Source organism: Rhinolophus sinicus, chromosome 3 (genome assembly GCF_057876585.1).
Source record: "Rhinolophus sinicus isolate RSI-liver-muscle chromosome 3, RSI-T2T, whole genome shotgun sequence".
Taxonomy (NCBI): domain Eukaryota; kingdom Metazoa; phylum Chordata; class Mammalia; order Chiroptera; family Rhinolophidae; genus Rhinolophus; species Rhinolophus sinicus.
This window is the reverse complement of record NC_142503.1, coordinates 171091246-171117254: the sequence shown is the minus strand read 5'-3', so window position 1 is coordinate 171117254 and position 26009 is coordinate 171091246. Positions and strand designations below refer to the sequence as shown.

Below are 26009 nucleotides of genomic sequence, written 5' to 3'. Positions count from 1 at the left end.
TTCCCAAGGATGAGGACAAAATGCTGCCGATCATACGTCTCCAGAGAACAGAAACTCTCTTAGAAGCTCACAGTGAGTCTCACATTGCTCCTATGATAGGAGCCTGACATCTGAACTTGAGGAGAAAAGATGAATGTCAACTGTAGCTCATTTGCTTTGAGGTCATGGTCAGGAAGTAAATGCTTCCTAGAGACATTTCCTTGGTGGCTGTGGGTGTGTGTATATTTGTACACTAGGTCTCCAGGGATAATTTAACTATAGTGACTCCCTGAAGCTGACTGCTTTCTGAGTTCATTCTGAATATTGGTCAGGAGCTTGGAGTCCAGACATAAATGCTTGGGCCGTGTGCTCAATGTAATTACCCAGCTCTGCCCAGCTCATTTAAATGTAGTTACTAATTGTTCACATAGCATGGTAGGTAATAAAAACTTGGCTTCAAAATGCCTCAAAGTTCATCTCAAAACTTTTTCTCTTAGGAGATTTTTTTCTAAGACACATGATAACCCCTAATTTTAAGAGACTGAAGCAACACTTTTCTTAGACATATGAGGAAGGCAAGTATTGCAACTCATACCAGATATCTAAGGGACTCATGAAGACTCTGGAGTTGGCCTAATTCACTATGTAGAAAGTTCAGAGCAGGAAGATGAAAGGCAGGAAGAAGGGAACAGAAACAGAGAGATGTTCACTCCTTCCATTTTCTCAGAACTGTGCTGAGCATTCCCACAGCTCTTATCTATAGCTTCATCACAGGACTTTTCATTCGGGAGCTCAAGGCAGGAACTCTGTTAGCCCCTCTCACAGCCAAACCTTCCCCAAAGCCTGCCCAAGTAGTCACATCACCAGGGGCCTGGCAGGAAAACGGATCAACACTTACCAATAAGCTCTTTAAGTTTAAGGAACGTTCCTTCTTGAGGATGACCAGTGCGGCCAGGCCACAGAAAGTATAGCCTCCATGGGCTTCCATCCCTGGCACCCCACCAATTCCACCTTCCCAATTCTGACACCTAGGAGAAGATTGAGAAAAGCAGATTAAGGGGTCAGTGCAACCAATGAACAGCTGGGTTGCATGGATGGGTACAGGTGCAGGACCACCCTGGACAGAGAAGGATGAGTTCACTTAGATTACGGCATAAACCATCACAACTATGAATGGAAAAATGCTAACTAATTAACTTTGGAAGTGCCTTTCCTCAAAAAAAAAAAAAAAAAAAGGAAACTTAGAAATAGTCTACTTAGGTTACATAGTACCTACCTCAAATCATTACTTTTTAGAAAGAAGTTATAAAATCATACATGTAGTATGAGAACCATCAGGTTAAAATAAAATAGAAAAATAACTGCTAATTCTGGTTATCTTTTAGTACAGGTCTATTGCTGATCATAGCAGAGTCAAAACCTGGCTCCCACTCCCTGGATAGACTCTTGAGCATCCTCCGTTCCCCAACACCACCGCCACCCAAACACAAACACTCCAAGTTTTCTTTCCAGTGCATTTGGCTACGTGGAGCATAGAAAATAGCTCAAGTTTGAAAGTCCTGATGAGTGAAGAATGCGCAACAGACCTTTTACAATTTATTGTTCTTAACTTAACTTATCTTTGAAATTTTTTTAATTAAAAAAACTCAAATGGTATAAAAATAATGAAAAGTAAGTCTCCTACCCACCCTGGCTTCCTGGTCCCTCTCACCAGCAGTGACCACTGTCAGTTTCTGTGTCTCAGTCTCTCTCTCTCTGTCTTTCTCTCTCTCTCTGCACACACACACACACACACACACACACACACACATATGCACACACACATGCACACACACACTATACACACACGCACGCATGCACACACACACACATGCACACACACACACACACACACACACACACACACACAAATATTCCACTTTCCCTCCCTTTGTTTTTACATGCATGGGAGCAACTTACTTTGGGAGTGTCTTCTAGCTAAACATAATAAATTGAACACAAGAACCCAGTAAAATAAAAGCAAAGGAATTTAAAAAGGGATAAATCCACAGGGTAAAGAGAATAGAGAGGATGTGAATAGAGACAGGAGATAACAAATTTTGCTAGAAAAGGAAAGGGAAGTAACTGACTTAACAGAATAGAGAAACCTAAACCAGCCTCAGGGTGGGGGTTGGGGATGGCAACAGAAAGCAAGGTGATTTACTCCAATGAAAGGTCCAGGGACGAGACAGCAGGTGACTCTGAAAGTGGGATGCATTTAGACAAAGTTGATTGGTTGCAAATTTATATAAGAATCAGTTAGACTTCCAGGTACCCAGTCAAAGCACTCAAACCCAGGAGAAGCTGGGAGGTTTCAGGGCTTTAACCAAGTAGATGGGAATTCCAGGATATCCAGCATAGGCTGAAAGCAGGAAGAACATGCTGTACTGAGCAGGGGGATTAAGTGAGAGTCTACGATGTGAACACAAACACCCACAACCTCTTTCCCTACTAGTGTTTCACACAGCTGGCTGTCAACTTCATACCCCAACCAGGAATATGGAAGACTCTTCTCTAGGGAAACTCATAAGCTCAAGGAGAAACTCCTACAGATATGGATATATGAGCGGTCCCCAATGAATGGCTGGATCCTAGCCCACCCTGGCACACGTAGCTCCTTAGCAACTTCTGACTCCTAAATATGAACACCAGACATTTGAGCAGTCTCTAATATGAAAGAGAGAGACCCAAACAAACAAACAAAAATAAATTAGAGAAAATAATGTAGGAAGCATAAATAAACTTTTTAAAGTTGTATTTTTAGATAAAATATTATATGAAATAAAAACACCACAAGTATAAAATATTCCTGAAACAAGAACAGGAGAGAGTATTCTTTTTTTTATAAATAAGGACAAAATAAGCTCTGGAAAATTTTAAATAGAATTGCAAAAATAAAAACTCAACAGAAGGTATTAGAAGATAAAAGGCAAAACGCTCTACGAAAGTATATAAGAAAGATTAAGATGGAAAATAGGCAAAAATGTTTGAAAAATTAGAGGACCAACCGTATTTTTATAGGATAGTATAAAAAGAGCCAATACAGAAAATGGAGGGGAAGAAATTATTAAAGAAATAACATAATAAAAGTTTCTTGGAACTAAAGGAAATGCAATCCTGATCAAAGATACCTGCTGAGTGAACAGCACAAGGAATGAAAATATATCCATATCATGGTTCATTGGCATAAAGTTTCCAAATAGCAAGAATAAACATTCCAAAAACTTATAGGGAGGGGCACAGGGTGGGGCAGAGAAAAAGAGAAACAAAAGAAAAGCACACAACAGATTGGGAATACAATGACATTGGGAGGCAAGAAAGCACAGTGGTTACCAAACAGGTTTTGGTCACTTAATTTCTTTATATTTCAGCTTAACATCAAACCCAATATCCCACCATGTAACATATAAGGAAACTATGACATGTAGAAGGCACAAAGCTAATAAACGGCAAAACTGGGATTCAAACCCAGGCAGTAGGAGTTCTACATCTAGTAAGTCCCTAACAATCCAATCCTGCAAATAACAGCTCTGGACAAAATACACAAATCAACTTCCCAAGGGCTCAGTAAACTGAAAAGAAGGCAGGCAGATTTGGGTGATGATTTGAAAATTGGAGAGTCAATCCTGTCCCTCCTCCACCCTATTCCTGGTTTTCCCTGAGAGTGGCGACAGTGGGCCAGTAGTGGCAACGGAAGGTCAGGTATCAGGTGCAGACACCTGAAACTAACAGAAAGCCCACCATTTTTCTGGCAGGAACCAGGCTGATAGAAATTAGGGAGGAATCCTAGAAAGAGGAGAGCCAGAGAAGGAAAACCCCAATTTCTGCGTTTAAACTTCACTCTGATTTCTACCTGACGCCTGAATCACACAGACATTGGGCAAACCGAAAGGTGCTTCTGACCAAGAACTGATCTGAGAGCTGAGCCACTGGCCCCTGAAGGTGTGACAATCTACAGCTTGCGTCTAACAAAGTTGACTACCTGCTAAAACAAAACATCAACATTCTTTAGAGCAATCTAACAGAATCCAGTCTCTACAACAGAACATCACAATGTCCAGGATACAATCCAAAAATTACTTGACATATGCAAAACCCGGAAAATGTGACATACTAACTCCAAGATACTCAGATGTTAAAATCACCAGACAAGAATTTTAAAGCATGTATTATAATTATATATTTACTCAGTGGAGAAAAATACACTCATAATGAATAAAAAGATGGAAATCTCAACTGAGAAACAGAAAGTATAAAAAAGATCCAAACCCAGGCAGTCTAGCTCAAAAGCCTATATACTCTCAATCTCTAAACTACAGTTACCCCACTACTGACTATTACATAGCAAGTACTCAGTAAGTGTTGATTATTATTATCAGCCTTTTTTTTTATTAAGACTTTATTTTTATAGCAGTTTTAAGCTTATAGAAAATTTAGCATAAAAGTACAGAGAGTGCCCATATACTTCCTCTCCCTGCCCCCTAGTACACTTTTAAGAAATTACTTCAGTTTTATAGTTTTTCTTATGTAGATCTGGTATATGTTTTGTACATAACTATATATAGATATATATAGATATATATAGATGTATTTATCAGCCTTTTTAACAATGACACTGGAAGCCAGAAGATAATGGAGCAATGCTTAAAAATTCTGAAGGAATACAATTTATACAGTTTCCAATTTAGAAATCTCTAACCAAATAAACTATCAATCAAATGTGAGACTAGAATAACGATAAATATAAAATCCTAAAAATGTATCACCCAAGTGCTCTTTTTGGGACCTATTGGAGTATGCGCTTTATTAAAATGAAATCAGTAAACCAAGAAAAAGGAGGACAGGGCTTCAACAAAGGAGAGAAGTGAAGTGAATTTCATGCTGAAAGGAAGCTTCTGGATGCCTGCTGTTCAGCAAGCTGAGAGCAATCTGTCCAGGAGGACAGAGAGCTCCAGGTGGGATAACTCAGAACACATAAATGCACGCATGCACACATGTACACGCACACAAATACACACACACACAAAAGAGAATCGATACACTACCTAAAGTGTTTGACTGTATTGGGAGTAATTTTATAGCTCTGACAGAAAATATGGGAATGAATTCATGATACATACATTTTTTTAAAAGAGGTAATGATTAATCCTAGGAAAATAAAAGTTATATGAAAAAGTAAATATGATCATAGTGTATCATCTGGTTTAGCTGTAAATTATATTTTCATAGTACTAAGTACTACTTTAATAAAAATAAAAATGTAAAAATGAAACAATACAGTTTAGATATTATTTCATAATAGTACATGTGTATCTACCTTTTGCTTGCTTTTTCTAAATTATGAAGTATTTGAAGCATCCATCCAAGAAAGTATAGCAAATAATATATAGAACATAAACATACATGCATCTAACACCTAGCTTTGATTTAACCATATACATTTCAGGGTTTGTTTGTTTGTTTTTGTAATATTTTAAAGAACTGAACAATTACAGATACAGTTAAAGTCTGTTTGTTTGTTTGTTTTTGTAATATTTTAAAGAACTGAACAATTACAGATACAGTTAAAGTCTGTTTGTTTGTTTGTTTGTTTTTGTAATATTTTAAAGAACTGAACAATTACAGATACAGCTGAAGTCTCTTGTGGAGATGTGTAGACCTCCCCTATCTCCTTTCCTTTGCTCTCTCCCCAGATGTAACCATCATCCTGAAGTTGGTGTTTATCTTTCCCATGCATGTTTTTATATTAGTATGTTTGATTCTTCTCATAAGCAATATAGAGCTGTTTTGCATATTTTTAAATTTTTAGTAAATATGCTGATCGTCATGTTTTCTTTAACATCCTTTTTTTTTCACTCAACATTGTTCTTGAGACTTATCCATATTGATACATGTAGCTCTAGTCAATTTGTTTTAACTGCTATATTATATTCCCATGTGACTATACCAAAACTTACCCATCTCGTGCTTATGAACATTTAACTTGTTTCCAGCTTTTTATAACAAGCCCTATGTTTGTCTCTTTCATGCATGTGTGTGAGAGTTTCTGTAGGAATGGAATTATTGGGCCATCAGCAAGGGCTACTTTGAGATATTATCAAATTGTTCTCCAAACTGGTTAAATCCATTTAGTCTCCCACCATTACTGTGTACCCAAATTTTTGATCCTGGCCAATCTGACATTAAAGAAAGTTTGGAAAAAAGAAACCTTTTAAAGCATTTTTGAAAAATACACAATGCTACACCCCTAACACATCTCTTGTAATTTTATATCCCCTTCTAGTCCTTTTTCATTGTCTTCATTTTTCAGAAGTCTTGACCACCTGCTGTCTTAGAGGTCAGGACAAATCCCAGCTTCTCTCACCTTGCTATCCATTCAGCAGTGCCCTCAAAGAGGTCTGGAGTGACGACGTTGGTCAGAGAAGCTACTGAGGCGGCACAGTATGCACTTCTGGAAGGACAGAAATAGAGGGGTAAAGTGTTAAGCTTTGAGGAACAGCCTAAATAAGGCTCGCTGCACTTCTTGGATGGATTGCTCTCTTTGCCTAGTAAGCTGTAATCACCTCCTGTCCTCACTCTTGGCTCACGGTCCGTCCTCCTGGGTCTCCGACTGAGAGGTTTGACATTCTATTTGGATAGAGTTGCTCACAGCATGGCTTCAGTGAAAGAACATGACATTCTATTCTCCCTACCTCCACATGGTCAAATCTACATCAGAGGAAATAACAGCCATATCAATTCATGTCAAAAGTGAATTTAGCTCTTCTTTCAAAGACCTATAATCGTTCCCAAAATTCCATGGTGTCATTCAGGTATTTCTGATGTGCTCATTCACTCAGATGTCAGTGCTGTTTTAGATCCAGGATTTCTGTCTGCTGATGGCATGGACACATTAAAGGTTAACCATATTTTTCCTGCAACTAACACATTGCAAAGCAGGTCACGAGACTCTAATGGCTGCTTAGACCAGACAAGGGACAGGAATAGATAAGCCCACTGAGATATGTCCCTTAGGCCTCTAGGGGGAGAAAAGAGCTTTGATTTCAAGTACTCCAACAGTACACACACACACACACACACACACACACACACACACACACAATTTTAGTATTTAAAAGAAAGGGCACGTCTTTTCATTTTTTTAATGTTATCCTACTAGACTTGGAGTAATTCTTGCCATTTCATCCTGCCAGTCCTAAATCTTCTCAGGACACATTTAATTTTGGTTTCTCCCTCTATTACGGAACACATCTATAAACTCTCTTTTCTTCCCCTCTACAGTCTTTTCAAATACCCAGCATCTCAGCTCCATTTTATATTGAAGACAAAAATTCTAATTCTGCTTACAAATCCATTTTTCTAAGGCCTCCTAAGAAATAGAAAAGGGAGAACAGAGAAGGATCTAGTTTCAATAATATTCAATACAGACATAATACGAAGCCAGACTTACTGAGATATTCCAAAGAAATCTCTGCAGAAGCTGTGAGCATTATTATCCTACCAGCATTTTTATCAGCCTGCTGGCCAAAGGCACAGCAGAGGTTGAGTTATGCCTGCAGGCATCAGAAGCATGCAAGAGGACTACATGCCAAATGTTATCATCTACCAAAAGCTAACTTCGAAGGTCTTATCTAATTTCCTTCAAGTCTTGAGCCTCTCGAAGGGGTTCAAAAGTATTTGCTCTTGAATCCTAATGTAACCTTTGAGGTAGAGAAGTGGCCAAAAATGTAGTTTGCCTCTTATAAATGGAAGAACTGAGGGTGTTGCCAGAAGCCACTAGTCCTAGATCTCACATTGAGATGGGGAGGGAACAACATACATCTTTCGGGTGCAGTTTCTTCCTCTCTCCCTCCACCCAGCCATCACATCTCTCAAATTTGTCCACTACTCTTCATCCATGGTGTTGTCACTCAAATCCAAGTCACCATTACCTGGATCGATTTCCTCCGAGCTTTACTAAAACGCTACCATCTATTCACTGCAACTAGGAAACTAATAAAAAAGTCAGAACACATCACTCTCTACTTAAAACTTGTCAGTGGCTTCCCACGGCCCTTAAAATAAACTCCAGGCTTCTTAAGATTTCAGGGCCCTTCAGTCTAGTCCCAGCCTGTCCTTCCAGCCCCAATTCCGGTCCTTCACTATCCAACAGGTCCTCTATACTTCCGTAACACAGAACTTCTTTCTTGAACACAATCTATGCTCTGTCACCTGGTATGTGATAAAACACTAAAGCAATTTTGCCCATGATCTCAGGAAGTTTGAAAAGCTACATTTTGAGACTGTGTATATTTAGTTGGAATAGCTATAGAACAGGAATGAAAATGTAGTGACTGTAAATGGAAAAGAAATCTTTTTACCTTTTCCTTAAGAAGCATCAACGCAGTACTGTACACTGCTTTTCCTCAATAGTTATATTGGCTTTGTTTCCCTACACAGTGTTAGAAACCAGACAACAGGTCCAAAATGGAGCCGCTTATGCTAAACCAATACTTAGTTACAGTTTTGGCTCTTCCAGAAATGGAATCTTAAACCAGTCAGTCCATCAGGAATTGCCTGAACAGCACTAGTTAGGTGATCTGCCTGATAAACTCCTGCCAGGCTCTCAAAGAAAGGAACCTTGCAATAACCAACCCGCTTTTTCGCCTGGTATAACTTCCCTGTTCCTGCTCCATTCTGCTTATAAACGTCTCTCATTTTGTATAGCTCCTTGGAGCTCCTTTCTATCTGCTAGAATGGATGCTGCCCGATTCAAATCAAGTTTTGCTCAAGTCAACTCTTAACATTTTTAATGTGCCTCAGTTTACCTTTTAACAACAGATACTGAGATATTGTGATATACCAAATATGTATTTGGTCTGCTCCCCAGTTCCTGGCACAGAGCTCCTCAAACCCTTGGAATTTTCTGAGTGTGATAGGGGAGTCTTTTGTGTTAGGTTGGTGCAAAAGTAATTATGGTTTAAAAGGCTAAAAACAACTGCAAAAACGCAATTACTTTTGCAACAACCTAATATTTTATAACAAGCCCCAATCAACCATCCTGACTTTGCTAATGAGGTGACTCCTGGAGGATGGGGGCTGGTTGCCAGAGGAAGAACTATGCGATTAGAAGGTTGGAACTTTCAGCCCCTCTCCAGAGGAAAGAACTAGAGATTGGGTTAATCACCTATGGCCAATGATTTCATCAATCATGCCTACAGAATGGAACCCCCCCTTAAAAATCCTAAATAGAGGGGTTAGGGGAGCTTCTGTGTTGATGGTCACATCCATGTGCCTGACAGGAGGGTGGCGTACCCCAGTCTCACAGGGACAGAAGCCCCTGTGCTCTGGATCCTTCCAGCACTCGCCCTATATAGGTACCTCTTCATCTGGCTATTAATTTTTATCCTTTATAAAACCTTTAGAATAAACCAGTAATAGTAAAATATTTCCCTGAGTCCTGTGAGCCATTCTAGCAAATTATTGAACCTAAGGAGGAAGGCATGGGAAACCCCTGATTTATAGCCAAATCAGGCAGAAGTGCGGGTAACCTGGGTACGCAATACGGATGATCGGCGTCTGAAGTGGGGGCAGTCCTGTGGGACTGAGCCCTTACCTGTGATATCTGTCCTAACTCTGGGTAGTTAGTGTCAGAACTATTTAATATGAGGGAAAAAACCACCTATTTGGTGTCAGAAGTGTCACGAGTAGAGAAACAGTTTTTCTGGTAGGTAACTAGTCTAAGTTTTTGGTTTGAACAGACAGGTCGCAGATAGAAGAAAATCCTTCATGAAAGGCCTCTGTAGCCTGGTTACCTACTTTTATCTGCAATGTGTTTTATGCTCCACAACGTTCATATTTTTTTCTTCCCCTGTATTTTCCAATCAATGGTTAAGCCAGAATGTTCATCGACTTGTGTAGAAGCAAACACATTTACAAATAGACAAGAAGATGTTTTGATACAGAAACCTCATAAAAAATATATTTCTTAGATGAAGTAATAAGAATTTGGTATAAAATCTCAATGATCCACTGCTGTTGAGAAATGAATTATTCAATGAATTCCTTATATGCTTCATAAACAATCTCCTGCCAGGTTAGTAAGCTACTTGCTAGGTACATCAGACAATTCTTGAGTAAAATAATAATTTTGAGCCAACTGGTTACAATCAGTTAACGCAAGTCTAGTTCACTGCACTCCACTAGCCGATAAGGGTTTCTGCACCTCCCAAAGCAATTCTCACGCAGGTGTTAAACATCTCATGATTTCATTAAATTCATTCACAAAAGATTTACTAAATCCCTACTGGGCTTTCTTCTCCCTTATCCCAGAGAAATGAAAGATTATATGACACTATATAGTTATTATATATTCCAGTTTATCATTTTATACCAAACAAATGTATTTTTAACTTTTAAAACAAAAGTATTTGATTTTGTGTGTCTTACTGATAGTAATGTTTTGACATTTACATAAAAGAAGTTGAATGGTAATGACACCTGAGGACATCTGTATCACATCTGCAATGATTAAGACACTGTGTCACCAACATGTCATTCTGTGTGTCGTTCTGTGACAAAGCAGCAGCTTTGCCATGTTGTTCCTTGGGTTTGGCATCTCTAATGGCAGATACGCTCTAGAATCTACTGATGCAGCAGCCTGAGAAAAACCCCACTCACCTCACATCCACCTCACCTCCAACGTGCATGAGAAAAGAGCCATCAGGTTGCTTCAGCGAGTACAAATACTGAAGAAGCTTCTCTCTGAGAAACAAAGGAGAGACAGGCAGGAGACAGCAATGGTCAGTGCAGTGTCAGCAGGCAGGGAGCCCTTCTGTGTTTCTGTCACTGCTGGCTTTGGCTGTACCTGTTAATGACGTCATAGGCCTCCTCGGTGCCAATGATGCATAGTGCATTGACTGCTGCATATGTGGGTGCAAGGTGTGGGTGCTGGCCAGGTCCCCCTCCAAAGCCACCTTCTGGGCTTTGACACAGCTCCAGGAAATGGCACACACTAAGTAAACAACCAAAGGGAAAAACAAAGTCAGAGAGCATTCATTTCAAAACACCAAATTCCACCAGAGTCCGTGCCTTTCCAAATGTCCCCCAGCCCTCTCATAAGGAAAAAAACCCTCTTCTCCCACCTATTAAATATATAGTGAAAATAGTTAACCCCTGAAAAGGGCCTAACTCTCTACCCTGCTATCATCAGCGTTGTATGCCCTCCTATCTGAGTTTTATAGTTAAGCACTTGCCTAGCCATGAAGCAAGGAACAGAAGGCCAGGCAGAAACAGACTTTCATAGAACTGGGGGTAAGGGTTATGCTTCTTGACCAAATCTTTCCCATACTTTTCACTCAATTTGCCACCTTGGATCTGTGGTACCAGCCTCCTTCTCCACGCCTTTGGGGCACCTCCCCAAATTGTGCCTAAAGCTTCTTCCCACACGAACCACCTTGGTCTAGATCCATCGCTGAAGCCTACTAAGAATATCTAAAGAGATGCCGTCTACTCCCATTGCCACCTAAGCCCCAGCATGCTAAATGATGTTTATTCCTTCAACTGACAAGAAACAAACTTCCACGGAGTCTGCCTCCATGGTTAGGAGAACCATGCTCACCTCAGTTGTGGCAAACTTAAGGCCTGTGACTCATATCACAAGAATGCATCCCAGTCTGTGGGTTCTGGGAGAACTTTTCACACCAACCCACAGAGGCTCCAACGCCCTCACTGAGGGAAACTGTTTAGTGGGGGTTTGCCTTCAAGCCCCTGCCCCCAAGCCTGGCATCAGTTTAACCAGAAGCCACATTCTTGGTTCAGGTGAAACCAAGAATGTAACTTCTATTTGACCAAGGTCCTCTGAAGTTCTCCAGAAAGGTGTACCCCGGGAAAGTCCTGGTTATTAACTTGTGTCCCCATGACTCAGCTGGGGTCACAGGCTGAGGACAGGCCTCCATGTAAAAGAACAAGGTGCATACCTGTGTCCTTATAGTGCCCAGGTAGCCTTTTTTCCTGGGCTCTTTTATCTCCTATTTTCTTATCTATGGCTGCCAGGGACCACACAGAATCTAGTTAATCTCCACTAAGACACAGTTTATTACTGTTTTCCCACAACATACTTGATCACTTTTAATTTCAGATCATCCATTATCTGGGCAAGGACAGCAACAGAAAATGCTGCTGATTTGCTGTTGGAGTCCTGAAATTGTCACAGTTAAAAAACAATACATTCACTTTTATTTGCACCTAAAATTTTGCTGTAGGAAACACTAGGATTGAAACTGGAGTGGATAATCAGACAAAGGAAATAGTTTTGTGGACGTTTTGAACAGCAATTAATTGTCATAGAGAAAATGAGTTTGTTCCTAGCATATGTTCCAGAGCGTCATCGATTCTTAGCACATTTCCTGGGAACAAGTAGCTAATAAACTCATGTTCTAGCAACGGCTGGCTGCACTAACATACAAAAAGTATTCTATGTCACAAAAGCAAAATGTTTTAGCACATTAAAGAGTCACCTAGTTATCCGTTCCCTTTCCCAGCTCCCAAGACAGAAGCGTGCCAAATGAAACTGTCCTGACCCAGACCCTGAAATGAGCAGGGGTTGGAATGCAGCAGACACCTCTAAATCATGCCTCCACGCCAATCTCCCTCAGCTGACACACTGCACCTGACTGCCTGTGGGGCTAGCTGGGGAACCAGGACTGGGGCTTTTCTGGACTCTCAGACACTTCCATATCATGGAACATTCTGATCCAGAGCAGCCTTAAGGAACTGGCATGTTGACCATGAAGCTACCAGCTGTCAGCAGCAGAACTCTTAGCTGTTCTGAAACCCAAAATGTGAATGATACGTCTAGCTATCAAAAGGGGGAGAAAAACTTATCTCAGAGACCAGAAATTCACCAACTGATAAAAATAAAAATATCACAAGCAGTAAACACTGTGCAAACAGCAATAGTGGCAAACTTTGTAAAAAAAACAAAAACAAGTATTCATAAGTCAGTCATATGACTTTTTAGTCATATGATCTAGTAGATCAATTTTCTTTCAAATCAGCAAGGCATTTTATTCTAGGTTATGTGGCAATTACCAACAAAGTAGGAAACTATCTTCTAGATAGGGGAGATTTTCTAATCCAAAAAATGTGTATCAGAATCATTGGTAAAGAATACACAGAGGCAGGCTTGCTGAAGCAGGAAAGAGCCTGGGCCTCCATAGTTTTATCAAATTCCCAGGTGAGTTAAATATGCACAAGTTTGAGTATCATAAAAATTTGCTGTGCAATTAGAATTACTTGTGGGATGTTTTGAACAAACCCCAATGCCCAGGCCACACCTCATAACAATTAAATCAGAATAGCTGAGGTTGGGACCCAGGCGGCAATAGTTTTTAAAACTCCCCATGTGACTCCAATGTACAACCAAGTATCAGCACTTCTTAAACTTGAGGGTGCAAAGAAATCACCTCGGATCATGTTAAAATGCAGCTCTAATTCAGTAGAGCTACATGGGCCTGAGATTCTGCATTTCCAGCAAGTGCCCAGGGGACGGCAATGACGCTGCTCTGGGGATGTCACATTTTGGGTCGCAGCGCCACAGCTCTGCACTGTCCAGTAGGTAGACACCAGCTACAGAAGGCTATTTAAATTTTAACTTAAACATTTAGCTCCTTGGTCACACAAGCCACATGGCAACTGCTCAATAGCTACATGTCGGCAGAGGCTACTACAAAATACACAACATTTCCAGTATCGTGGAAAGTTCTATTGGATACCACGGCTCTATCATTCAACTATTAAAGAAAATGTAAAACTTGTAAGAGGATCAAGTTCAAAGCAAGAGTATCAATATTTTACTGTCAGCCTTACGAGGAGTGTACTCAGACTTTTAGGAGCTGGTTGAGGACTGACCTAATGTGCTTGAACCTGGACATCACTGTCACCAACTTGGATGAAGGACTCAAAAGCATGTATAGTGAATGACACAATAATGCAAAACGAGCAGGAATTACCTCCAAGGTAAGACTTAAAAGTCCAGACTAATACAAAACAAATCAGAAGCCAATAAGAATAAAACAAAGGAAACAGGTACAAGTAGCAAGTAATACACATACTTAGGGAAGGCAGGAGTGGGGGATGAGTAAAGTATGTAAATGTAGGATGGGAACACAGCAGAAAAAGCACCAGAAGTTAGGGCCCATGCGTTGTGAACAACAGTAACAAAAACACTAGTTAAAAGCCTCATAAACACAGTATTGGTCAGAATTATGTTTGGCTCAAGCCTCCATTTTTCAACTCAAAAGAAGTTCAGATTCAAGTTGTAAAAACGGCTAAATATAAAAATTATTAAAAGCCTTAATATTACAGGCAACCACAGAAAAATGAAGAAGCGACCCAGCAAAATACCTCAAGTATACAAAAGATAATTATACAAACTTTCTGGTAAATAAACAAACATAGAAGCTAATCTGAAGCAAGACAATTTTAGGCGAGATTTAAGACACACGTGAGCACCAGAATATAGGTTACCACAGACAGATTTCAGGCCTAGGATAAGTTACCAAGATTATAGCGTTGGAAATAGGAACAGTCATCCTTGAGCAGAATGGCTCAGGGGTAGAGGCAAATGCAAGATGAACGAGGTGACATCAGGCTTCTCCTGGTACGGAGTCTTTCCGATTTCATACTGTAAAACAGCTTCAGCTTAACACTACAAGGGAGAGGAAAACGCCTTTCCTAGGTAGATACAGCCATGAACAGGTGAAAGGCAGGCTCTCTAGTTGATTCCTGAAGGCCAGGGCTGCCTGTAGAGTGTGGCAGGTACCTGACTCCATAACACGCTGGCAGCCCTCGGCATACTACTGTTTTGGATGTGTGGTCAAATCTAAAGTCGGTTATTTTAGAGCAGGGTTTCTCCACCCAGGTAGTTGTGACATGTTGGGCTGGATAATTCTTTGTGGGGTGGACTGTTGTGCGGAGGATATTTAGTGTCATCCTTCGCCTCTACCCACTTGGTGCCCAAGTGTGCCCATAAGACAAGATTAGATAAGGTGTCTTCATTAAAAGGTACAAAAACAGACAAATTATGTTTAAATTTAAAACTTAAAAATATTTAAGGAGTTATTCGGGGAGAAGCTATTAATAACCTTTTGAAAGAGAAATAAAATATTGACACACAAAAATGTTAATTTAAGCTTTGGAAAAACTTTACAAGCAGGAAAGTCCTAAAACAATTTTTTCAGTTAAAGACAATTTTTAAGTCTTACAGAAAATAAAAACCTAACTTAACAGTGCAGTGGTCTCCCTGAGATTTCCATTTTACTCCACGCATTTCATTCAAGTGTCTTGCAATAACAAAGCAGGGGATTCTCATGGAAGGATCTGCCTTCAGTGCTAAAATCATTAGCAAAGCAAATGTACTTAGTCTGGTTCCAAAATGTTAATTTGTTTTAGGTAAACATGTATGCATTTGTGAGTACACTCTCTTAAGAGAGGCAAGCTAAACTCGTACCTACGATTATATGATTCTTGAAAGGTTTGCCACCAGCAGTAAGAACCTGGCCTTGCTGGCTTCAGTCAGCAGTCACACTAGCTGACAAAAGTGATTGTGTCCACTGGAGGGAACTCTGCATGCATATTGTTCCCTCAACAAATAGAAGCCCAATAGGACCACAAAACAGGAGAGAGAAGTGTGCTTGTGTATGTGTTGCTCACTAGGTGAGGGAGTGGGGAGAGAAGAGGGCAGGAAATAATAAAACTTCAGAGCTAAACTCAGCCTCTAGGTCACCTTAATATTTGTAAAAAAGAAGAAAAACGAACCTGACCACATTTTCAAAGCACTTCTTTTTCCTGTGCAAAATAAATAAAAAGGCAATATCCGATACCAGATAGTCTAAAAAAAAAAAAAGTCCACATATTTTTGTAGAAGTCACTAAGATTTCTCTGTATCTTACTAAAAATAATTTATTTCCTTATATGTCAGAGCTACTAGGCTCTGTTCATAACAAATATGATCTGCACCTAGAGTTAATTGCCTGCTACGCACAAAACAAAATACATTATTATTGGAAAGTCTAAGTAATTCTTCAAAAGTCTGTTAAATCAATGCTCAGAAGAACCACAAGCAAAGCTTTTAAGGCAGCCATGAAACAAAAATTCTCAGTCATTAATTATCAAATGGTCCTTGAAATTAGGACAAATCAGCTTTGCAGTTTTAAAACATTCTTTTAATTACAAAACAATGAAAGTTCATTGCAGAAATTTTAGAAAATGCAAATAACCCTAGAAAAGAAAAAAATCACCTTTAACTCCACTATCCAGAAATAATGTGTGTGTGTGTGTTCCTCTGGTTTTTCCTATGAATATAGTCATCTACATTTTTAATCTATCAAAGTGAAATCTTTTGTGCTTAAATCATGAACATCTCTACATAAATATACACATTTATATATAAATTCTGTATTGAGGTATAATCAACATTAGTTTCAGGTATACAACATAATGATTTGATATTTGTATATACTGCAAAATGATCATCACAATAAGTCTAGTTAACAACTGTTAACTTTTTAATTTTTAAAAGACTACATAATATTTGATTGCATGTGTTGCACCATAATTTACTTAAACTTGTACTTGAAAGCATCCCCTACTGTTTGTTGCACTTAGGTTGTCTCCAATTGTTCAATGCGAAAAGCCGGTTAAAGGGATGCTCTCTTCCTATCTGATGTTGCCACAAAAGCTGCTCTGACACTTATTTCCTCAGAAAAGACTTACCTATAAAACACCAAGTATACAACCTAGAAAAAACTCAAAATCGATGCTGACCCAAGGAACGCCCTTATCACTATCTTCCCTTTTCAAATCGGTCTATGTCCTCCTCTAGGAGGCATCTGTACTTCACTCTCATAATCCCTACCATTTCCTTCTTCTCTCATGAACGACTTTCCCATTCCCCTACCGAACACCCTGATTGTGTATGTGTGGGGGGCGAAACCTCCCAAACAATCCACAACCTCCAACTGGTATTTCAAAAACACATGGGCCTTTATTTTAACAATTAAATTCCTGTTACTGCAGAAACTGTATCCAACTCTCCTTCCAGAGCTAGAAGCAGCTAGGCCAGCAGCATCATGAGGAAGACAATGCGTATTTTTCCTCTCCCTCAGAAAGCATCGTATGCATCACAAGGGTTAATGGCCGAATTCTTTATTATCTTCCCTATCCACATTCATCACAAGACACCCTGCCCAGGAAGGCAAGAATGAGAGGTTATTGTTAAGACAGAATGAATGAGACAATGTGTGGTTCTGTTCTCCTGACCTGACAGTGTGACCCATGCACTGTGGCCAGGGAGGGGCACGACTAGCCTCTAAGCATCCTGGTACAGCCACCTCTATGTGCTGTGGAAAAACTGAACCTGGCGCAGGGGCCTCCCCTCCCAGACTCCTGTCCCTCAGGAACACCATGGGGGGTAGAGAAGCTCAAGTGGCTGCCTAGGGGACATGCCGTCTCTCAGCAAGAACTGGGGCATTGGATCCAATTGCTGGCTGCCCTCTCCTCCCCCAAGGCATCCCTAAGACTGGACTGAAGAGCAGTTTCTTCTTCTTTAACATATAAATCGTGACGAACGTCTAAGGATGAGGTGCCACGCTGAGAAGACCTCTGCCCCTGCAGTTTGGGAAGAATCTTAGTGGCTTAGATCTCTAATCGGAAGAAAACTGTCAGTCATGGCATTTGCACACCGAGACGGTAACACATCTGGTGCCATTAAGAGCTACACTGTCCTCCAGGCATTGGTGAGGGGGACTTCTGTGGAGGTGCTTACGGAAGGCAGAGGCATTTCTGTTCCCTGGGTTGGCACCTGCTTCCCCACAGAAACTATTCAAGTGCATACTGTGCTGTCTGGGAAATCATGGCATCCGAGTTGATGATGAAGGCTTTTCTCAAAGACCAGAACAAGATCAAAAGAAAAAGCCACAGAAGAAATCAGAATCCTTCTCTTGGGAGTTCAAAGTCTTTTTCTATCCATGACCTTACAACAGGCTTCTAAAGTGGAGGAGTTTCAGGAAGTTACTGAAGGTCAAGAGAAGGACATGGGTTTCTCTGAAGCACTCTTGTGTTTTTCATTTAAAATAAATAAAACAGAAACAAAACAAAAAGCACCCCAAACTCAAACTACAATTCCAGGGAACACCCTAGTTCCCCGAAGCCAGACTCACTCTGTGGCCACCACCTGGGGGATGGGCTCGTCTAGTAGTTCCAAGCTGTGCAGGATCCAATAGCAGAGCCATGGGCGGCTGGCATCCAGACACTGTGAAAGGCACAGGGGAGAAAACACACCCCTTATTCAGAATCAGTCCCAGACACTGCTGACAAGGAGACATCTGTCTCACTCCCTGCAGCCTGAAAAGGGCGAGGAGGGCACGCTATGAATGGTCAGGGAATGAGGGACGCTTTGCTTTGTGGCCAAAGCCAGAAGCTGAAATAACCATATATGAGAAAAGGACAATGCGACAAAGACGTTCACCTTGAACCCGATGGGTCCTTCCCTGACCGGCACGGAAGGAAGGCTGAGCAGAGGACTTCTCGCATGCTCAGCAGTTAAGCGCTACTGTTTTCTCAGTGTCGACCCACAGAGATATATAATCTCAGAAAAGGATTTCCGGGATTAACTCATCCGCGGATTAACTACATATTTAATAAGTATCTACCTTGTGTCAAGCACTGTATTACATATTGGGAGTGTAATAATAAATAAAATTCAGTTCCTATTCTTGAGATGCTTGGGATATAGAATGTGTATAGTTATCGGTAGAGGAAAAGGGCACTAGACAGACACATAACGATAATTACCTATGTCTTTCTGGAACAAGATGGAACATAACACATGTGTACCTACACGTTGAGAAATGCTGTAACAGGCAGAAGCAGTCCTGAGGGAACACATGAAGAGACCAACTAACCCTGCCTAGGGGCGCTGGGAAAGGCTTCCAAGGTGACGTGTGAACAGAACTTGATCCTAATTCAAGCTGTAAACATTGAGCATTCACGGTCTAGGCAGGCAGGTAATATTACTGCCCCTGTTTTACAGGTTAAAAATACATCAGTGAGGTCCAGAGAGATGAACTTTTTCCAGATGACAAAGACAGTAAATGTCAGAGATGAGACAAGAACCCAGGTTTCCGGCCCATGGAGCCCTCCTCATACATGTGCTACGGTGAGCTCGCCACCTGGGGGCAGTAGTGTGGTCCCCGAAGACACTGCTATAGATTCGGCCTGCCAGGGTTTGAGTCCCAGCTCCTCTTCTTATTTGCTATGTGCCTTTGAACAAATTAATTCATCTTGCTGTGCCTGTTTCCTTATCTGTAAAAAATAAAGACTCACCTACCTCATGGAGTCGTTGTGAGAATTAATGAGACAATGCATGGTGAGCTTTTAGCACACTGTTCAATGAATGGTTCGTTGGTAATGGGATTAACTGCATCAGGACTGACTGGATCCTAACTATTGAGGACTGAAGTCCATGGATGTGCTCTGCTTGCTCCCTGTAGTGTTTTGTTTCATTGAAATTGGTTGCAACATTTAAGCATTTGGAGAATCATACAGAATCTAGATTTCTGGCTTCATTTAGGAGAGAGAGAGAGAAAGAGAGATCTGGCAACCTGGGTCTCCATTCCTAGATGGCAGCTATGGGCAGGAACAGAGTAAAAGCATGGGGCCTCTGGTTTGCCTCAGTCTCCCCCAGTCCACCTCTTATTTATGCTACCTGCTTGGGTCTACATTTGAGTTGGTCAATCCCTGTAGTAAATAATTAAATATACAACCCCCAAATAGAAAGCAAATTCAGAGCAGCCTGCTCTCTGTAAAGCGGGGCAGGAAGATTGGAGCCCTCCTGCTCACATTCCCCCTCTGCCTGCCACTCAGCCCCATTCCCAGGACCCCTCCCCATGTCCCCAGGGCCCCTGTGGAACCCTAGGGACCTGAGGAATGTGAGTTTTACAGTGGGCATGTTGACAATGTTAAACTAGATAGTACTCTCTGGGATTTGTATACTGATCCTTTGGCCAGTGTAGGAATTAGATCAGCTTATAGGGCAAAGGATTGGGATGAACAGGTAACTGCCTCTGTGCTAGCTGTCAAGGGGTGTCTAGAAGAAAGCACATGAACCCCTCAGCTGTGACCTAATGGCGGAAGAAAACCCACCCGATCCAGGGTGCTCCACGAGCTCTGCGGGAGGAGAAGATAGGAAGAGACCTGGTCCTGCCCTTTCAGAGGTGGGGCTTCCAGCTCTGTGGGACCTGGCTCCTGTGTACCTGGTTCCTGCCGGAGCCACATGGTACAATGAGTGAGCCTGCAAGAGGTCAGGCTCGTAAGTCTTTTATGTTCAAAGAGAAAAAAGGGAGAGAGATCTGGCTGAGAACTTGATAGAAAGAGCTCCTGGACAGTGTGTTTACCTCATAGGCATCTGTCAGCTGTCGAAGGCCTCTTTTCAGGTAATGAAAGTGCTTCTCCCTCTGCAAAACGAGCCTGGAAAGACAAAGAGCGTGTAAACTTATTCTAATAGCATATGTTTCCACCTGCTGCAGAAAACATGTGCAGATGAGTGCGCACACACGAGCACCTACACACTCTCAGCTTCAGCACGTCCCCCCACAGTCAATGAATGGAAAACCAGCAACTTCTATAGCTCCCAAGGGCGGCTAAGCTAGAGAAAGGAAACCAGTATCTGAATGTCCCTAAAGTATCTGAAAATGTACTGGCAAATCTTCTGAGATCCTCTTCTTCATGGCGGGTGACTTTAGGCTGAGTAAAAAGCCACAACAAACACACACAGCCAGGCAGTGACAAACCACCCAGAAAGTTCCCCCAGGGTCTAACTGTAAACAGCTATCGCACGGCTCCCCATCCTGTAAGCAATTTAAATCTGAGCCTCGCCACTTCCCTGACTTGGTTAGCCTCTGTCATTGCAGTCATTTCTTCTGGGGTCACTTCTCCGAGGTTTGTAGTTTGTATCCTGCCGTCTATGATTCCCTCCCTAAATTCCACCTCCTACATGACCCACAGCCTTGGCCAGAGGATCGTCTGTATTCTGCAGCCCATTGCTCTCCTTGGCACTGATGTCGGCAATACTGGCTTCAGGACAGAATGCGGCACCCATGGCCACCTGCACAGGTAGGCCAAGCACGGGCGCTGCACTTGGTGCTTGGTCTGGCAGCAGAGCCTGTGTGATTGCGGAAGGAAGGACAAAAACAGAAAGGCAAGACATGCACTGCACTGAACGATTTCAGAAATGAAAGAAGAACCATTCTCTTTTCTAGATATTCAATTCAACAATTGTTTATGGAACTCCCACTATGCTATGCACAGAATAAGATCATTGGTGTAGTCTTTATCTCAAAAAGTCTTCCAATTCAGCACTGGAAAGGAAATAAGGATAAAAGTGGCTACAATAAGAGAAAAAAAAAATGGGTAGGTTCCATAAAGGAAACATAGATAAAATACTACTGAGGCTCTCAAGGGAGGGCCCATCTCATTAAGAAATAAAAGAATGATCAGCAAAGGTTATGGGGAAGAGGTGAAACATGAGGGGGGCAGCCCCAGTAGAGGGAGAAAAATTGTATAGGTTGAGACGGCAAGGAGGGGAGGACACAGGGGGAGGACAGCTTAGCCAGAGGGAACAGAAACAAAAAAGGTACAGACCAGCGCTGTCCAGCGAACTTTCAGTGATGGCGGAAATGTCATCTGTGCTGTCCACCAGGTAGCCACTAACCACATGTGGCAATGAGCACTTGAAATGTACTCGTGTGACTGAGCAACTGAATTGTAAGTTTTATTTAATTTTAATTAAATTAAGTTTAAATAGGTGCAGGTGGCTGACGGCAGCACAGGTACGAAGTGTGCAAGAGGATTTGGCCTGAACATTAGGAATGAGAGGAGAGATCGAAAAGGCAGCTGAAGTCGTTTTTGCAGGGGGCTGGGATGCCAGCTGAGGAATCTCTAGTCAATTTAGCAGGCAAAGGGAAGCCCTGCAGATTTTGAGCTAAGAAAAAAATGACCAGAACTGTGCTTTAGAAAAATTATCTGACATCAGCAGGTATTCAGTATGTGTTTACAAACAGAACTGAATGAAAGCACTAAGTGGGGGGAGAGAGGAGGTGGGAAGACTGGTTAAGATGAACCATTCTCTTTTGTAGGTATTCAATTGAACAAATGCTTATCGATCAATTATTAAGAGTCAACCAGGTGGGAAGTACTTAGAGTTCTTCGGGTTTGAACTGGCACAGTGACCCATGATAAGCTGACTTCTGGACAGGTGGACTTTAAAGGCACTGAAAGTGTATGCAGGTGAGGCTGCCAATCGCACTGTTGGAAACACATGTGAGACTCAGGAGAGGGATCCAGGTGACACAGACAGACTGGGAATCGTTTATCTGGATGCAGGTGAGAAGTGAAGCTGCAGGAGTGGAGGACAGAGCAGGGAGAAAATCTGAATGCAGAAGTGGGGGAAGGCCCATCTTTAAGGGCTGGGAGGGGGACAAAGAGCCAGAGGAGAGAAATGAAGAATACGACATAAGCAGGGGAAGGACACAGGCAGTGTCAGGTCACAGGCAAAACGGGAGGAGAGAATATCATGGAGGTATTTAGCAGTGGCAAATCCTGCAGCAAGATTAAGGGAAAAGAGGGCAAACCACAAAGTGGCTGGCAACCTTCAAGAGAGTTCAGGGGGTAGTGAGGGCAGATTCCAGATCATAAAGAAGAGAAGGCAGACTCAATTTCTCTTTCAAGGAGGTCCAGAGGGCAGGACTCAGTGAGCAGCCCTCTGTGCGGACTGGGGGTCCGGTGCTGGGGTGGCTGCTGACTCTGCTCCTTCATGCTGTGCTCCAGAGGTGGACACAGACAAGTCAGTGGAATCACAGCCCAGTCTGACAGGAAATGCGGTGGGCTCTGGCAGCTCCCCGGAAGGCATGGAGGATCAGAACAAACTTCCCAAAGGACAGTGCATTGAGTCAACGAATGAAGGAGACCTGATGGACGTGAATCAGCCAGGCAAAATGCAAGGGACAGACAGTGTTGCAGGAAGGGACCACCAAGGTACATTCCAGTGAGTTTAGTCCCGCTGGAGCCAAAGTACAAGGTAGTGAGCAGTGAGAAATCCGACTGGAGAGCTACAGAGATGGCAGATCATTCAGGACTTATAAATACTTTGGGAGTTTGATTTTAAATCAAAGAACGGAGTCACTGTGCTACAACATGGATAGCCCTTGAAAACACTGTGCTAAGTGAAAGAAACTGTCACAAAAGATCACATTTTGTATGATTCCGTTTAAATGAAATGTCTAGAATAGGCAAATCCATAGAGTCAGAAAGTAGACTAAGTAGTTGGCAGAGGCCAGGGTGGGGATGGAGATATTGGAGGGTGATGGCTGATGATTTCTTTTTGGGGTGATGAAAATGTCCTAAAATTAACAGTGGTGATGCCTGCACAACACTGTGACTATACTAAAAACCACTGAATTGTACACTATAAATAAGTGAATTGTATGATATATGGATTACATCTCATTAAAGCTATTACTAAAACAAGGAAAATTAAAAAAAATTTAAGGGAGTCATTGACGTCTTTTAGGCACAGGAAAGACATGGTCAGATTGGCATTTTCTAGATTATCCTGGCTGCAGCATCCTGAATGGACTGGGGAGGGGGTAACACTTGTGACGGGATACGAAACCCACAATCTAACAGTGCTTGTGGTGATTGTGAGGGAAGAAAGACAACAGAGTGGTGGCCTGTGGGGCCACTGGGGTAAGGGCAGGTGGTTCAGACAGACAAGAAGCGAACATGCTTGAAGCAAAGGGGAGAGGCTGAAAACGCAAGAGCCCACATTCTACATTCTTGGAGACAGAGTGATGGGAGACAGTGTGAAGTTAGACAGATACAGGACTTTGAAGTGGGGATGAGGGAAACCAAGGAGACTCAAGGGTGACGGCCTCAATTTTCTCAGGAATTAGAAGACAAGAATGTGGCAGAATTGTGGATTGGCCATTGTGGTGAATGTGTTAGGGAATCTATAGGAGATAAATAAAAGGACTAGAAAGCAGGAGTGAGGGCCCAGCTAAAGCTAAGTAGTATACACTTTTGGTGAAGCCATTCAATAGGCAGTGTTACACGATCTTTTTTCCTGGAAATCTTGCTGGGACCCTTTAGCAGAAGCAGCGATGGGGAGGGAGGGTGTGGTAAGGACTGGTAAGATGGGGGAGCAAAAAGGCAGAGGTGTGACGGAACAGGCTGAGATCAGGGAATCGCTGAAACAGCTCACGTGCTGGCCCGGCTGAGCAGACTGGGTGTGGCAGGATCGACAGGATGAAAGAGAAGAACCAGGCAGGTCCCAGACAGCATTCATGTGGGCAGGCAGGGACCCACTCGGGAAGTGAGGGGAGGCTGAGAACCCCAAGCAGGAGAGGGCGAGCACAGAATTTAGCGGCAGAACTCCGGACTTCTACCTCTGAATGGACCGATTCACAGAGGGGTTTTCTGTAGGTCAGTTCTTCTCTGTCCGAAAAACAGTCAAAGGAATTTGAATATGCCAAATACCTTGAGCTGCTAAGCCACAGAGGAGAGAAAGGAAAACACTCTGTTCCAAAAGAGAACACTAGCCTCCTCATGTCAGACAAAACAGCATTAAAGGTTTCTTGTAAATAAAATTTTGTGACCCTAAGTATAATGCTGGGGAAAGGGATGATGCGAGAAAGGGGGTGTACTTATTGGAATTACCTGTTCAGTATGCCTGCCTACTCCACTGCCTTGTAACTCAGCGAGGGGAGCTCATGTCAGTCTAGCATCTGTGCCCAGCAGACACAGAGCAGGCTCTCGACATCTACAGAGGGTGCCAAAAAAATGGATACACATTTTAAGAAAGGAAAACTGTATTCAAATTATAATACTCAATATATACCGATAACAAAAGACAAATAAAAGTCATGTTTGACTTCTGCAATGACAAGAGGTGCTCAAAGTGGTTACCATCAGCATCCAGACACTTCTGATTACAGTGAACTACTGCTTGAGCAACGTTGATCAAAGGGTCCACTTGTATACATTTTTTGGCACCCCCAGTATTTGTCAAATGAATAAAAGAACAAAGGAATTGTAAAGCTAATTTCTGACTGACCAAAAGAGACTGTTCTCCCTAGATATATGTCCTTTTGATATAAAGAATGATAAGTCTCCAAGGGGAAGTTAAAATGCAATCAAGCGGAGAGCCCAAGGAGAGGGGTGATTAGACTCAAGGACGTGTCTGCTCTGGCTCAGGGGTTTGTTCTATCAGTTCTCCAGTGTGTTCTTACACATCACACTGCAGGACACCCATCAGCCAGAGGTTAACCTTCCCTACAGGACTTAGTATTTTTAGAGAGCTGAATGACGTAACTAAACAAACTCTCCCCCTTTTTGGAAAAAAGAAAGAAAGAAAGAAAACCTAGAGAAGGAACCCATTTCTTGTCTTCTCTCAGCATTCCTTCTACTTGACAAGGAGCTTTTCAGTCGCTAGAAAATGAGAGACCTAAGACGCAAATGCTTTTCTATTTCTAGGGAGTAAGAGACACTGGCTTACTCCTTAGGATCCTTAAGTGACAGGAAACTACCTGAAGCCTCAGCTTCCCAGAAACATCTAATTGAAAGAAGCCTCAGTCACATTTTCTGCAGCCCCAGGTTGTTCCATAGGGACAGGACCTGAGGAAGCCCAAAGGCGGCTCCCTGATAGCTCTCCTCCCATCTTGAACCTCTCTCACAGACAGCCAGGCCCTAGGAGTCCTGCTGGGAGAGAACCAATGAGTTCTCTGTTTAGCTTATTTCAAAACCAACTTTAGCCACAAACAGGGGGAGAGAAGTTCCTTTCAGTGACCATTTCCACAAGGGAAAATGTTCTTTCATTTTCATCTGCTTAATCATAAACACACACACACACACACACACACAAATGCTAATATGCGTTATTGTAAAATCCTGGAAAA

At 42.0% G+C, this 26009-nt stretch overlaps 1 protein-coding gene across 1 annotated transcript in view; it reads right to left on the bottom strand.

Moving 5' to 3' along the window:
- The window catches only part of FNTB (farnesyltransferase, CAAX box, subunit beta), a 61347-nt gene that overhangs the window by 16868 nt on the left and 18470 nt on the right, over positions 1-26009 (bottom strand). The window contains exons 3-8 of the mRNA XM_019733415.3: positions 20454-20526; positions 18219-18310; positions 10865-11011; positions 10678-10761; positions 6383-6469; positions 878-1007 (exon numbers count right to left, since the gene is read on the bottom strand). Coding sequence (XP_019588974.3) covers positions 878-1007; positions 6383-6469; positions 10678-10761; positions 10865-11011; positions 18219-18310; positions 20454-20526 — 613 coding nt within the window. The remainder of the gene's footprint in view (positions 1-877; positions 1008-6382; positions 6470-10677; positions 10762-10864; positions 11012-18218; positions 18311-20453; positions 20527-26009) is intronic.